Here is a 14,588-nt window from a genome sequence, read left to right as displayed (position 1 = left end):
TTTTATAATACAAAATAAAGATAATAACTACATTACAAAATTGCAGGATGGGTATATGCATCGAATTAACTGATGCATTAATCACTCAAATAATAGGTAGACGTGCATCCAAAAATTTGAATTAATTTTGCATCCGTTCAGTCAAGAAGTCTCTGCATGCGTGCTTGGCCTAGCTCATCTATTTAAACGCCCCCAACATTTCTCCTGTCCTCCACCGATCAAAACAATCCAAATTCATTTGATTATTATTAGCTAGACAGCCAGATCGATCATGAGGGCTAGTACCTGCGCCGCCGTCCTCCTCGTCGCCGTCGCCGCCGTCGCCGCCGCGGCGGCGGGCGACGGCGACGACGGCAGCTGGACGCCGATCGAGAGCGTGAGAACGCCGCACATCCAGCAGTTCGGGCAGTGGGTGGCGGAGGAGCTCGGCGCGCCGATGCGGTTCTACGGGGTGGTGAGCGGCAAGCGGCAGAGCGCCTCCGGGATCAACTACCTGTTCACCGTCGCCATGGGGAACCGCGAGGGCGTCGTGGACAACTACAAGGTGGAGGTGCATGTCACCGTCGAATACGCCCGTGGCCAGCAGCTGCCGGCGGCGGCGGCAGGAGAGCCGAACCAGTAGCGGCAGGAGTAGCAGCAATTTGTTTGTTTTTTGGTCGGGAGCTTATGTAGCGGTGGATCGATTGCGGAGATCTTGGTTACATTTATATGAACGCAGGAAATAACATATTATCCCTGTTTCAGGCTATAAAATGTTCTAATTATATATATATTAATACTAATAAATCTGAATGATATATATATATATATATTAATAAATTAAAAAATAAAATATCTTATAACGTAGAGTACTGGCTGGTCGACGAGGGACAGAGTGCTTGGCTGATGCTGTTTTTTGCTGTTAACTTATGTATGTTGCAATTAGCTTTGGTTTGGATCTCACGTGTATGCACGGCATGAGATGCAATCAGGCAATGGCTGGATTCCGGCCTGGCCGCCCTGGCGAAGGCGCTGGTCATGCCAGGACGCCAACACCTAACATAAGTAACGGATAATTTATTACATTTATGTTAATTCCCAAGGCATAAGTGCACCCTCTAAAATTTTGAGAAGAAAAGGTAAAAACATCAAACAGAAAATAGAAATAATTTTTTATGTTTGTATCAGGTCAGATCTGTTAAGCGATTGGTAAAGATTGAGATTCTATCATCGGATTTATGTAGCCGTCGTATCTAAGCCGAATAAGCTTAGTCTTATTAGATTAGTTTTCTATCCTTAAGACCTTGCCTGTATATAAATAAGGAAGCCATGGGTCCCTGAGGGGACACGGCTTATTAGATTGTGTAATCGTTTGTTGCAATCTATTTTCACGACTTAATACAATAGTATAACGAGTAGTTTATTATCTCATCTTGAGAGCCTAAATTTAGGTAACCCCTTGTCTACTAAATAAGCATTGATTTATGCTACTCTCTTGCCACCTCGTAGTATTGCCGATCTTAATCGTCGATAGTTGGTGTGTCAGGTAGTAGTGCAACGAGGAACTCTTCAGATTCAGTGGATCCTAACTCCAATATGTTGAAGATCAAATTTGTCCCAGGGCAAACATTTAAGTTTGACGGCATTTTACTTCAGGCCGATGCATATGATGCACTCTCCTTCGTAGATTTAGAATCTGTCGAGTGGGGAGAGAATATGTGCTAGTTCGAACCAGTCGCCTCACCGCCACCCAAGAAAAAGAATTCAATTTGAGCTGCAATCCATGGAGATGCAACCATCCGAGGAGGGATCTGGTCTACTCAGGTCAGATATTCATGTGCAACTGACCGTCCATTTTGACTTGTAGAACAACAGCAACATCAAAGGGAGCTTTGTTCTCCCATGGGAGATCTTCGTGATGTCTCGATTGATCCAAGATGGCTAACAAGTGTTAGGAAGATGAGGCTGTTTAGCTAGTCGAGGAGAGACGCCTGAACGAGAAGCAACAACGCCAAAAAGACAATGAATAGTGATGACACGATATTCAAGCTCGCGAGGATTTAAGGAACCATCTGTCGTGCAAACTGCAGCGCGACATCCTCCACACACACAAGTTAAATGCCACGTTGTCTTTAAAACTCCTCGATAAAATGTGGACATTGCTGCTGCCTTACTCGACGACATCATGAAGAAGTTTCTTGATCACTCGATTACGGGGACTACCCAAAAAGCTAAGGCGATGATCGTCGCTACAATGATTTAACAATCCCAATACCATGTTGGGAGCACACCATCTAGTTGAAAGCCCACTCATCAAGGCCACCTCGATCTAGACGATCGGTCTTCAAGAGGCCCCCTGAGTGCTTACCACTCGGGATAAGAGACAATCGACCTAGGTCTTAGACATAAACTTGGAAAGAAACGATAGTGTCTAGATGAAGAGCAACACCAACAACCGGATGCCGATAACTACTGCATCTTAACAAGAGCTACGACTTCCGTGACAAGATCAAGCGACAACACGACGAGAAAGGAAAGAAAGGAGTGCCAACGCCAAGATCCATGTCGACGTGAGTCATGTGACCACGATGAACGGAGTCGAGACCAGCCACCAATCATGCACCCCGAAAGCTCCGAGTCTCTGACAATCATCTCGACGACGGTACCAGGCTTCCATCAAGAACCTAAGCCAGAGAGAGGCCCAGAGCAACTCTCCAACTTCCAAGTGGTTTCGAGCCTCAGTGAACAAAACAATGGCTGCAAATCACGGTGGCTGGTCGAGCGAGCACGCACGCCCGCCTGCGTGCGTCCGTCTCCGTGACTCCTCCGTCCCCCAGCGCGGCCGCTCCAGTACGCCACATCCAAAACCAAACCAAACCAAACACCAACCCGAACCGCATCGCCCATTTCGCTTGCGCCTCAACCCTCCCCGTCCCGTCCGGTCCCCTCCTCCCCTCTCCACGCCGACCACTCCCCATCCCCATCATCCGCCGCCGCCGCCGAGCGGAGCGGACGGGCCGATCGGTAGCTCCTCGTCGGGGGTTCTGCGCGCCGGCGCCCCCGCGATTCCACCGTGCTTGGGGTCGATCCGCTGCGAGCCGGCGGAGGGGGGCTGGGGGTTGGCTGCTGCGGGGGCCGTGAGGTCGGGCCGCTGCCGTGCCCGGGGGTAGGGTTTTGGGTTCCGGGCCCCGTGGGAAGCATTGGTTGGCGCGCCGCGCGTTTGCTATGGGGATGGTGCCCAACGGGCTCCTGCCCAGTGCGTCGTCAGGGGTCACGAGGCAGCTCGACGACGAGCGCTGGGCTGTCGCGGAGGTACGGGCGGCGGAGCTGATCGCCCGCATCCAGCCCAACGAGGATTCCGAGAGGCGGAGGAGCGCCGTCTACCACTACGTTCGGCGCCTCATCATGAATTGCCTCGCCTGCGAGGTATAGGGATGGTGTTTAACTACTGGTCTGGTTGTTCCCGAAAGTATAATACGGATGATTAGACTGTAGTGCTTCTCTGCGTGATTTCGTCAGGACCGATTTAGTAGAGCGCAGTTGTTCAGCTCACTTGACTGTAGTAGATTTTACCAGATTAATGGTACTGGGACAAGAGGGCAATCGATTTCTATTTCCCTACAAGTTCCATCTGAGAAGGGACACCGATCAGTGCCCTATTGGATCGTTATGGTTTTTCTTCAAAAGTAGGAAGGTTTTGCTTCCAATAGCACTTTCATACAAGCGCATGGGAGGTATCTTTATTGTTACACCTTGAGATATCATCCACTGGAGATGATAGGGGTTAAACCGCATTTTGGGAGGGGAGTATGTTTTTGTGTTATGTGGTTGTGAATTGTTCAACTGTTTATCATCCATTTCCCTGCAACATGGAATGCATCATACTAGCATTTATCATGTTAATGAAAAGCTTGTGGAACTACAGCATTGACCTTAGAGCATCTCCAAGAAATACCCAAAAATTAGCTCCTAATATTTTTAGATTGGGACCATCCCAAAAGATATTGGGTCAAAAAATCTCTCATCTCCAACAGTTCCCTTAAAACTAGATCCTAAAATTTTGAAAGTTGGCCACGTTGGAAACATGGGATCAGTTTTACATGTTCACTATAGCGATAGTTTTTTTTTTCGTGGTGCTTGTCGCTTGTTGCCAGTAGTGCTATTCGATGCTTGACCCTACCACCTCCTGTAGACTTGCTGCTAGACCGTGGTTCAAGAGCAAATGATTTTTGACGTAACTTGAATTTTGTGGACTATATATTAAGTAACCATAGATTGTTGCATACAAATGTGTGCAAATTCTACATTCATATGTGAAACTATATAATGCTATAGCACTGTGTTTTCAACGCTCTAATTTAATTCCAATTCTAAAGTACATGTTTCCAAATTTAGAGGCAATGAACCATTTAAATTTAAGATCCTAAACATGATTTCCATCATTCTACAAAATTCCATATACCTAAAATACTGTCTAGTCGAATATGATACTTTACTACATTTTTCTTTGGGGTTCACGCAAAATTGCACGGGAAGGAAAAAATGTCACTGAGATTGCAGGATTGGGAGTGCAAACACTGTCCCAAAATTTGAGTCAGGATGACACTTGAATTGGCTGTGCCTAAAAGTTGGGAGGGGTTTTGGGAATCTGCTGGAGCTTTTTTTTTTAATTAAATTCCCAAAAGTTCTCTTCAGGGACTGATATTAAGAATTTGTTGGAGATGCTCTTAGGGGAAGGTGATGGTATGATAAACCAGCAAATCTTCAACATTTAAAGTCACAGTTCGATACCCATATGCATATGTGATGGTCTTGTTTGCACACACTTGATTGGCTGATTGAATGACCATTTGTAGTAGGTGTATTGGTGATAACGATGTTTAAATAGCTTCTCGTTTCTTGAGAAATGGAAATATACTTTGTTTTTTATAAAAAACATCCTTCTTCCTTAAGTCCAAGAGAGTATTGCATGCCCTGGAGCTTCTGCGGTCTTACCTTTAGAATTTCAAGTGTGGTTTTTGATTCGTTATATACACCTGACAGAAATTGTTTTTTTGTATTTCTAGGTTTTCACTTTTGGATCAGTCCCTCTGAAGACTTACTTACCTGATGGTGACATTGATGTCACTGCTTTTAGTGGAAGTGAAGAATTAAAGGATATTTGGGCCAACTTGGTTCGAGATGCATTGGAGCACGAAGAGAAAAGTGAAAATGCTGAATTTCGTGTAAAAGAAGTTCAGTATATACAGGCAGAGGTAAGACCCTTCCTCTGAATTTTTTAGTTTTGGAAACATGGCTATTGATCTTTCATGTAGCTGTCTTAATTTTTTTCACAGCTCAGAATTATGTTGTTCTTTGGGTACATAGATGTTAAGTTACTCATGAAATTTTCTGCCACATGGAGCAAAGTAGAATAAACCACAATTTGTATTACACCTATCCAAACTTCTAAAGTGCTGGTTATGTTACGCTCTTCCTTTTTTGCTGATCAGGATTTACATATGGTTGTTGATATTGTGTTTGTAAAAGCAGATAGTGTGGAGAATTGAAAGTGTATTTTTTTCAGGTGCCATGAAATTCTAGGCAACCCACTATTGTAAGACCTGTTAGCCTATAACCCTTTTACTATCTGGTGCGAACATTCAAGATGATTGTTTAATTGAAGATACTTTTAGCATCCTACTAAGCACAAGGAAATGCATTCTTTTGTTTACTTATTTTTGTTTACATGTTGTACTTTTATGATGTGTCAACTCTCTCTTTCTGTCATAATCTCTTTGGTATCGCCCTCATTTATTTTATTAATCATGCACAGGTAAAAATTATTAAGTGTCTTGTGGACAACATTGTTGTTGATATATCATTTAATCAAGTTGGTGGATTGTGTACACTTTGTTTCCTCGAAGAGGTGCGCTCTCTTGTTCAAATCTAGCTGAATGTGTATAGCATAGGCAGATAGCCTGGTAGAAACTCTATTGAAAAATACTTTCTTATTGCATATGGATTAGGAATTATTTGATTTTTCTGCCTAACTTGCTTCAATGGATCTACATTAGGTTGATGCCTTGATCAATCAGAACCATTTATTCAAGAGGAGTATCATTTTGATAAAGGCGTGGTGTTTCTATGAGAGTCGTATTCTTGGAGCTCACCATGGTCTTATATCCACCTATGCATTGGAGACCCTGGTTCTGTACATTTTTCATGTGTTCAACAATTGTTTTACTGGACCGCTGGAGGTGACTATTATCTCTTTCCCTTTACTGTCATGGCATGAGAAACAATTCTTATTTGCTACCGATGTGTTTGTAGGTATTATACCGTTTCTTAGAATTCTTCAGCAACTTTGACTGGGAGAAATTTTGTTTGAGTTTGTGTGGTCCTGTTCCTATAAGTTCACTTCCAGATATGACTGGTAATTTATATGCTGCTTATCATGACTTCTATATGGAAGTTAATTGTAAAATGGTTATTTTAGTTTTTCTTTTCAACGTGATTTTATGCAGCGGAGCCTCCACGGATGGATGCTGCTGAATTGTTGCTGAGCAAGTCCTTCCTTGATAAATGCAGTTACATGTATGCAGTTACGCCTCATATCCTGGAAAGCCAGGTTCAACAACCATTTGTTTCAAAGCACTTCAATGTTATTGATCCTTTACGAACAAACAATAACCTTGGAAGGAGTGTAAGTAAAGGTAACTGTCAGCATCAACTTACCTAGTGTTTTCGTATTGAAATTAGATGAACTGGGCAGAGTTCAGTACTGGTGGTTTCTGATATTGCTATACTATGAATGCAGTTGCCTATTTTTTTTTAAGGTTCAAGGTGTTTTGTAAGCCTACATAATTCATATTGCAAAGATTCTAATGGCTATCTAAATTCATGGTCCTCGTTTTCTCTTTCTTTTAGGAAGTTCTATTTTGCTGACATATAATCTGTTTAACAATAGGCCTACAAACAGTATTTTCTTTTGATTATTCAATCCTTCCAGCTTTGATAGTGAGCATTTTTCTAGTATGTCGTGGTATACTGGGATATATCTAGTAGTATAAAGAACCCTTATTGTTATGAATTTGTGATGCATCTCTTGTCAAACGTAACTGTTCAATATGTTGGATTTGTGGTCATTTTTTATGCTGTGGTCCATCCAGCGTCAAGTATTGAACTGTAACTTGCCATTTGACTTCATCTACTATAAGTTCTTTTTCCGCTAAAAAAAACTTACAGCATTATTGAGTTGATAAGCTTCTTTTCCATCCAGGCAATTTCTTTAGGATACGCAGTGCTGTTTCCTTTGGGGCAAAAAGGTTGGCAAAGTTACTTGAATGCCCGAAAGAAGATCTAATTTCTGAAGTAAATCAGTTCTTCACAAATACATGGATAAGACATGGTACTGGCAATCATCCTGATACACCTACACTAAGTCTGCTTCATCAACTTCCTCTGAAGGTTGCTCCTGCTGAAGCATCAAACAGTCAGAGAAGTGCGATGGCACTCAAGAAAAGCAGCGAAAATCCTAATCTTCATGCTAACCAGGTTAATCTCAGTGAAAGTGCTAATAACTATCCTGAAGCTACTTCTCAGGTCTCTGAGCAGCTTGAAAGAAACAGATCTGATGGATCAATGGAAAATGAAAGGGACAAAACAGTGCAAAATTCTCTCTTTGCTAATGATAGAAATGGACAGAACAAGTCTCGGCTTGCAAGAGCCCACTCTAGTCCTGAACTAACAGACCCTTCTGTTGAGGGATATTCTTGTGGAAGACAGACCAGAGTGGTTGAAATGGAAAAATCTCAGAAGGTTGATTACAATAGCAGAAGAAACAACATGGCTCCAGAAGTTTCTAGCAGCCACATCACTAAGTCTTCACAGGATGAGTCAATCTCTTCGATTAATAGTTCATCTCACCATAGTGGGAAAGCAGCTTCTTACTCAAACAGTGTGCCAAGCAGTTACCATGAAGATAATGGTTTTATAATGAGTGAAGAACTTCCTTCTGTATCTGAGGCATCAGAGAAAAATCAAGAGGAACAAGTCCTAGTTAATCTAATGTCATCAGCTAAATTGCATGAACTCAATGGACAAATTCAATTGCCAATGGAAATTCCATCTCATTTTTCAGCGGCACCCTCCCCTTTACTTGCACCAACAAGTTTCCCCCAAAAACATTTTCCTGGGATTCCACCAACTAGCTTAATCGGCGCTCCATGGCCCAATATGCATTTGCTCCATGGATTTGTTCCACCACCCATGACCCATTATGTCCAAAATCATACCTTCCCGCCAAACATTGAAGAAGGTAATGAGAGCGAGAAGCTTATTACACCAGATGCAAATCGTGATGATGGCAACAATTGGCATGAGTATGGTGTTGGGTTGCCTAGATATTTTAATGAACAAGGAAGAGATCCACAGATGTGCCATTTTAATGGTAAGGACCAGCCCTCTTCACCTAACATTGTCTCTGGTACCCCCTTGGGAAGGCAGGGAGAGATTGCTATTGAGGATAACAGAGCAGTAGAAGATAGCTATACTAACATGTTTCAAAACCAAACAAGTAGACAAGTCAGCATAAATACTCCAATGGGTAGTGGAAATGCAAGGATTCCTTCTCCATCCGGTTTGTCAGGAAACAAAGCTATGCCAGAAAATTCATGGGATGAATTAGCTGGAAACACAACAAAACCATTGAGGGACAAATGGGAAAAGAGGCCTGCCTTTGCAAGACCTGACACAACTGCACATAGCAAAAATGATACTTGTTGGCAGATTGGAAATTCTTCTGAGCATATTCCCCCAGAGGTTGATGATGGTGCCAGGAATGGGGTTGCAATACCAAACATTAGACATGAGACTTCTGACATAATAACAAGGTCTGGCCCAATAGCATCAAGAACTAGTCAAGTGCCAAATGATCTTGAACCATCACAGATTGGCATGCCTAATCCAGTGTTTGCACCTTTTTTTATTGGTTCCTCTCAGCAGAGACAAGCTGGTAGTGCTGGGCTGACTTATGTTCAAACAGGTCCAGCGGTTTCTTTGGTAATGTTGCCATATGTTCCTGGAAATAGCGATGGATCTGCTCCACAGTTTGAGAGGAATGAAGTAGTTGATCAACTTTCTGTCAATATTCCTGTCCAAAATTTTACTTCACTCAACGATGTTCACCATCCTGATATGAATTCTACCTCAACAGCCTCATCCAGTGCTATAGGCGATCCATCTGACGACCAAAAGCCCGACATTTTGAAAGGCGATTTTGATAGCCACTGGAAGAATTTACAATATGGACGATCATGCCAAATTCAACGTTCCATGAATCATGTGTTATACCCTTTTGCAGTGCCACCAATGTATTTACAGGGCCATGTTCCATGGGATGGGCCTGGTAGACCACCTTCAACAAATGTTAATTGGACACAGATGGTGCCTCCCGGCCAACGAATCATTCCTGTGATGCCACTACAACCTCCTGAAAGAATTACTGGTGTTCCGCAGCATAATGCGGAGGATTTGCCTAAATTCCGTGGTGGGACAGGAACTTACTTTCCAAATCCTGTAAGATCCTAATAAGTTGCTCTGTTATCTTAATGCACCGATAACATTTTTAGTTGTGTACTATTGGTATATTCATATTGGAAACTTAAACATATTCTATCACATACACAGAACTCTAATACGATGTTAATGTTTTGGAAAATGTTTGTATCACTTAGCTTCTAAACTATATAACTGATTCTAGTTTTTTGTAACAGCTGTTATAGGATGTAAGTCCATAACCAACTTATGCTGCTACTCTCTAACAATCAAGAAATGGGTTAATCGTAACAAATAATGTCTGTTCAAGTCGTGTTGAACTTGTAATAGAATCCAAATGTAATAGAAATTAAAGGTGATTAAGGAAGCAGTAAATTGGTAGGAATGTATAGTGACGATTGACAACATTCACATATTCTATATAGCTAACTAGATGTGAGTTTCATGGTTCACTGTTGAGGATGGATCCTCAGCTACCTGGATCAACATACTTACCAGGTGCTGAATGAAGAAAACTCTCGAGTATATCTATGTCTGAATTTAAGATTTTTCTGGATGATGGAATTTAGCTCTAGTACTTGTATCTTATGTGCAATAATTATTTATTCAGTAAGAGTTTAAATTTATTAAGCAATCATTTATGAACTCGATTGTCTGAACTTGCTAATACTAATATGTGAATTCTATGCCTTTGCATTTTTTCAGAAGTTTCCATATAGGGACCGGCACTCAAGCTCAAGAAACCACAGAGGAAGTTATAACAGTGACAAGGGTGACCATAATGATAAAGAAGGAAATTGGATAAACTCAAAACAACGAAATCCTGGCCGCGGCTATGGACGTAACCACTCAGAGAGATCCGGCATGCGGTCGGATAGACAAACAGCAGATGAAAGCCAGTATGATAGGCAGCGGCGGCCCTACAGAAATGATTCATACAGGCATGAGGCAGGCACCCAATCTTCCGGATCTACAAACTATATACGCAAACAAGGGAACATGATGCATGAGGATCCATTACCATCTGCTTCGAATGGTATTGGTGCCTTGTGTGGACCTTCAACTCCATATGTCACACACTACTCAAGTGAGGCAGGCACAAATCACAGCTCTTCATCTGAACCACTTGAATTTGGTTCACTTGGGCCAGTTCCTACAGCTGATTGTGGCAGCATGCCACAACCCACTAGTCAAGCAATGCCCAACGAGCTTTATGGGCAAAGGCATGTTGCATTTAGGGGTGGCTCTTCACATTCGTCTCCTGATCAACCATCATCACCTCAAACTCGCAGGTAATACTCTGTCCGCTTTCTTGTATCATGGTGTTGGTGTCTGTTTCCACTATTTGAAGTTTGATTATCTGAACAAAAACAAACCAGATCATTACTGTACTGCAAAATTTATCTTATTTCTAGAAAACTTGTTGTGCTTCCTTATTCATTAGAGTGCTGCTTCCACAGTCAGCCTAGCTAAATTTGACAAAGTTGTATGCTTGCTGAATAAGTCAAATTTGTTGCATGCCCACGTGTTGAACATGGCACAGGAAAAACTGCTATTGAAGAGAAAATCTGCTTCAATTCTTTAAATTCCTTTTTCACTAGATAGGTATAGAGGTTCTAGAACATCTAAAAATTGTTTGCTAGAGGTCAAACTGTCTTAATTGACAGATTACAGAAAAGACAAATACCTAAGGCTTTTTTGTGAGTGGCCTTTCCACGGGGATGGACCAGAGATTGTGGCCTATGGGCTTCCAAATCAGGCCTTAGTGTAAAAAACCTGCCACTGTTTCCACGGGGATGGAGGAAGTATTGTATTTTCAAATCTAGCAGATGAAGTTGAGTTTGTTCTTGAAAGTTTTCATGAATACATACTGTAGAATATGTCCATCTCTATCTCTAGTAAATTTTCGAACTTATATCTCTATTAAAATGGATTTTGGAACACTTCCGTCTTCCAGCAGTATAACACTTTACATAGGCAACAATTTGTTACCATTGCATGCTAATTTACAAAAGCTGGAGTTTGTTAGGAAACGCTAAATTTTCAGTTCACATATCAGAATCAACAGATTAAGTGTTCTCCATAACAGTTGGTAAGTCACAAAGCAACTTTGCTTCGTACGACTATTGGATTGTGCCGCCACCAGCACTCTGCATGCTGTGCTAGGAAGACAGTGAGTGCCTTGCCTCCATCTTGATCGTCTTTGTAGCTTGCTATTGTTGTTTAACATTTCTGAAGGTCACTGCCTGTCCACCTCACCACCTTCCATCATATACCTTGTAGCTTGCTATTGTTGTTTAAGTCAGCATACTGTCTGTGAAAATCATCATCTTTGTTTCACAACTCCATGATACTCTCTACCTGAAGATGACACTACCAAAAAAGGGCAAACAATCGGTCAAACAAGAGCAGCCAAAATAATGGTGTTGAACTACTGATTGTATATAACAGGAAACATTATATCGCTAGCTATATCTTGACAAACATCTATCCCTCGTTAAACCTTGAAGTTGATTCAGGTCAAATTGCCATATTGATAGTGCTAAATTCCGTCTAGCAACACATCTTTAAGAGGCAAATGTTGATACCAAAGACTACTACAATTGACGATTAGGATTGGTCCTTACATGCTTCTTGGGGAGAGGCGGGTGCTGAGCGGCCGGAGTCAGCCATCACTTGAGCCAGCTCCGTCCCAGGCACTCCTCCCTCTGCTCCCCCCTGTGTACACACAACGGACTCTTGAGGCGAAATCAAACAACACAACATGGAGAGGAGAGAGCAGGAGCGCATGGAGGGTGATGGAACCTATATGAGAAGGTGACGAGGTGGTACGATGGGTCATAAGCCTCCCGCTGGCGACAATAGGGTTGAGCCGCCCATCCACTGACTGCCACCAATCTTCTCCATTGCCCTTGCTGCTCCTTCGGTGTAGCCCTTCGGCCAGTGACAACAGGGCCAAACTGGCAACCCATTGATAGCCGCTGCCCATCCTCTCCTTTGCTGCCACCCTTCAGCTGGTGACAGAAGCACCGAGCTCGTGTTGAGCTCATCGCTGTTGCCAGAGCTTCTCGCTAGCCACTGCCAGCTTCAGGATCACCTACCTCACAGCCGCTGGATCCACCCAACACCGTCGTTCATCGCCAGCAAGAGAGAGGGAGGCCACCACTGCCAGTTACTCTGCAGACGCCTGTGTCGATGGCGGGGGCGGGGGGGTCGTGGGGAGTAGCAAATTGGTGCGGGCGGCAAGGAATCTGGTGGTCAATGAAACATTTTTTTTGTGGCATTTGATGGTGGTTTTCTTACTGGTGGGTTTTTATCCCACGCATGAGATGGGGCTTTTGTCGCAGTGTAAGCTGGTTTTTCGTGGGTTTTTTTACTGGTGGGAGGGAAGGGAGGGAGGACGACTGTCTTTTATAATAGTAGAGATATTCTCCATTTTCTGTTTCTGAAACTTTGGGCTCATTAATTATTCTTTATGCTTCCGTTCCAATTGCTTTCTGGATCATTACTTTTATAGTTCTATTGATATTTATTTGTTGTCATCAAGCTGAATATCTGTTTCCTGTTTCCTTTCAAGGTAGTCCGTTCTGATCTCCTAATCTGGTGACTTGGTCGTGGGCTCGTGGCAATGAATCCAGTGCTTATAATTGTTTGGTGATGAGCTATACCTAGAAAGCACTTGTGCTCTGGCAGCTGATATCGAATACTTTTAGATGCCTTACCAGAATTTACTTCAGTCCAACGATACATCAGTCATCAGAACATGTTAGCCATCACAATTTATCATGGCACTACCTGATATCGACAGCACTAACCTGATTTCTGAACAAGCATAGAACTGGGAACCCTGAATATCTTGCTCGAGAATTAACTGAGAGTGCTACCCTTTTCTGTATATTAGCATCAAAGATAATAATATTAACGCTGGAGGAGGATTGGCATTTCAATGGGATACTTAGAAATTGACGTACATATATATTATATCTATTGCAAGCTAGATATATTCACAATTTAGAGGGTTTGAAACAGATGCAAACTAGGTAATGTACAGGGGATTTGCAATGTCTACTACTTTCAGGATTCTTCTTTGAAAATTATGTGCGTGTGATGGGAAAATGTGTCAAAACTCAGAATTCAACTGGTGTATGGTTCATGTCCAATTTATCACTATCTGTTGCTGCTATACACATTGTCCATGCCTTGATGTAGAAAAGAACTGTGAATCACAGCAGCCACAGCTCAGCTGCTTGGCTTGGGCTCTTCAATCATATTACGCAAATCCCAGATATATTGATTTAGCTGAAGACTGAAGAAGTATTTTACATGACTGCTCGCTTTTATTCTGCCATTAGATTTCATTGTAACAAAGAGCAATCAGCATTCAGCAGATTTCTCCAAGAAAGAGAATTGCATTTTACTGTAAAAAAATGGTGAAGAATGCAGCAAAAATAATTCTGATGTAGTCCCAACGGAACATTCATAAACTCGAAGAATGTTGACGGCTTCGTGGACTGATAAATTTCCTATGAGGCCAACTAACACATTTTTATCATCCGATTTTAGGGAAATTGTTGAAGTTGAAACATGTTTTTTGAACCAATTTTTTGGGATGACCCAATCCAATTGGGGGCTAACTTTTTAGGAGGATCTCTAACAACACAACAAACAAGCTCCCCAAACCTTTTTTCTTTTGGGATTTACATTAAAAACAACAGTCCAACATATAAGTTATTCTTGCGCGTACTCCTCAATCGTAGCCCAAAAGTTAATCATATATGAGAAGTCTACTCTCTCTGTCCTAAAAAAATCAATTCTCCGGTTTTTGTGTTCAATGTTTGACTATTCGTCTTATTTAAAAAATTTTCGGAAAATTAAAAAAAAAATTAGTCACACGTACAGTACTATTCATGATTTATCATCTAATAAAAACAAAAATATCAATCGAAAAAAAATTAAATAAGACGAAGAGTCAAAAATTATATATAAAAAGTGAAAAGTTGATTTATTTTGGGATGGAGGGAGTAGTGTGCAACTTTTTCAGCCCGCCAATTTCTCCATCTCTCCACTCCGCT

General features: G+C 42.0%; 1 protein-coding gene across 2 annotated transcripts; it reads left to right on the top strand.

Moving 5' to 3' along the window:
• The first annotated feature begins 2,946 nt into the window (after positions 1-2,946).
• LOC102715550 lies at positions 2,947-13,984 on the top strand. 2 transcript variants are annotated; one of them, XM_006649543.3, is made up of 9 exons: positions 2,947-3,405; positions 5,046-5,234; positions 5,795-5,887; positions 6,036-6,218; positions 6,292-6,394; positions 6,486-6,674; positions 7,241-9,537; positions 10,222-10,808; positions 13,098-13,984. In XM_006649543.3, the coding sequence occupies exons 1-9, from the start codon at positions 3,205-3,207 to the stop codon at positions 13,105-13,107; spliced, it is 3,852 nt and encodes a 1,283-aa protein (XP_006649606.3). In that variant the 5' UTR covers positions 2,947-3,204; the 3' UTR covers positions 13,108-13,984. The 2 variants fall into 2 exon arrangements, with proteins under 2 accessions (XP_006649606.3, XP_015690873.2); XM_015835387.2 differs by having other exon boundaries at positions 2,948-3,405; positions 13,094-13,984.
• Positions 13,985-14,588: the final 604 nt, after the last annotated feature.

Source organism: Oryza brachyantha, chromosome 3, assembly GCF_000231095.2.
Source record: "Oryza brachyantha chromosome 3, ObraRS2, whole genome shotgun sequence".
NCBI classification, from domain to species: domain Eukaryota; kingdom Viridiplantae; phylum Streptophyta; class Magnoliopsida; order Poales; family Poaceae; genus Oryza; species Oryza brachyantha.
The sequence above is the reverse complement of the archived record's forward strand: the minus strand, read 5'-3'. Positions and strand labels throughout refer to the sequence as shown.

What these genes read in the sequence shown, in the direction of transcription:
- LOC102715550 (XM_006649543.3), top strand. Translation starts at nt 3,205, where the DNA reads ATGGGGATGGTGCCCAACGGGCTCCTGCCCAGTGCGTCGTCAGGGGTC. An exon ending in TGAATTGCCTCGCCTGCGAG is followed by an intron (nt 3,406 to 5,045) that starts GTATAGGGATGG and finishes TTGTATTTCTAG; the next exon opens with GTTTTCACTTTTGGATCAGT. An exon ending in GAACTTACTTTCCAAATCCT is followed by an intron (nt 9,538 to 10,221) that starts GTAAGATCCTAA and finishes GCATTTTTTCAG; the next exon opens with AAGTTTCCATATAGGGACCG.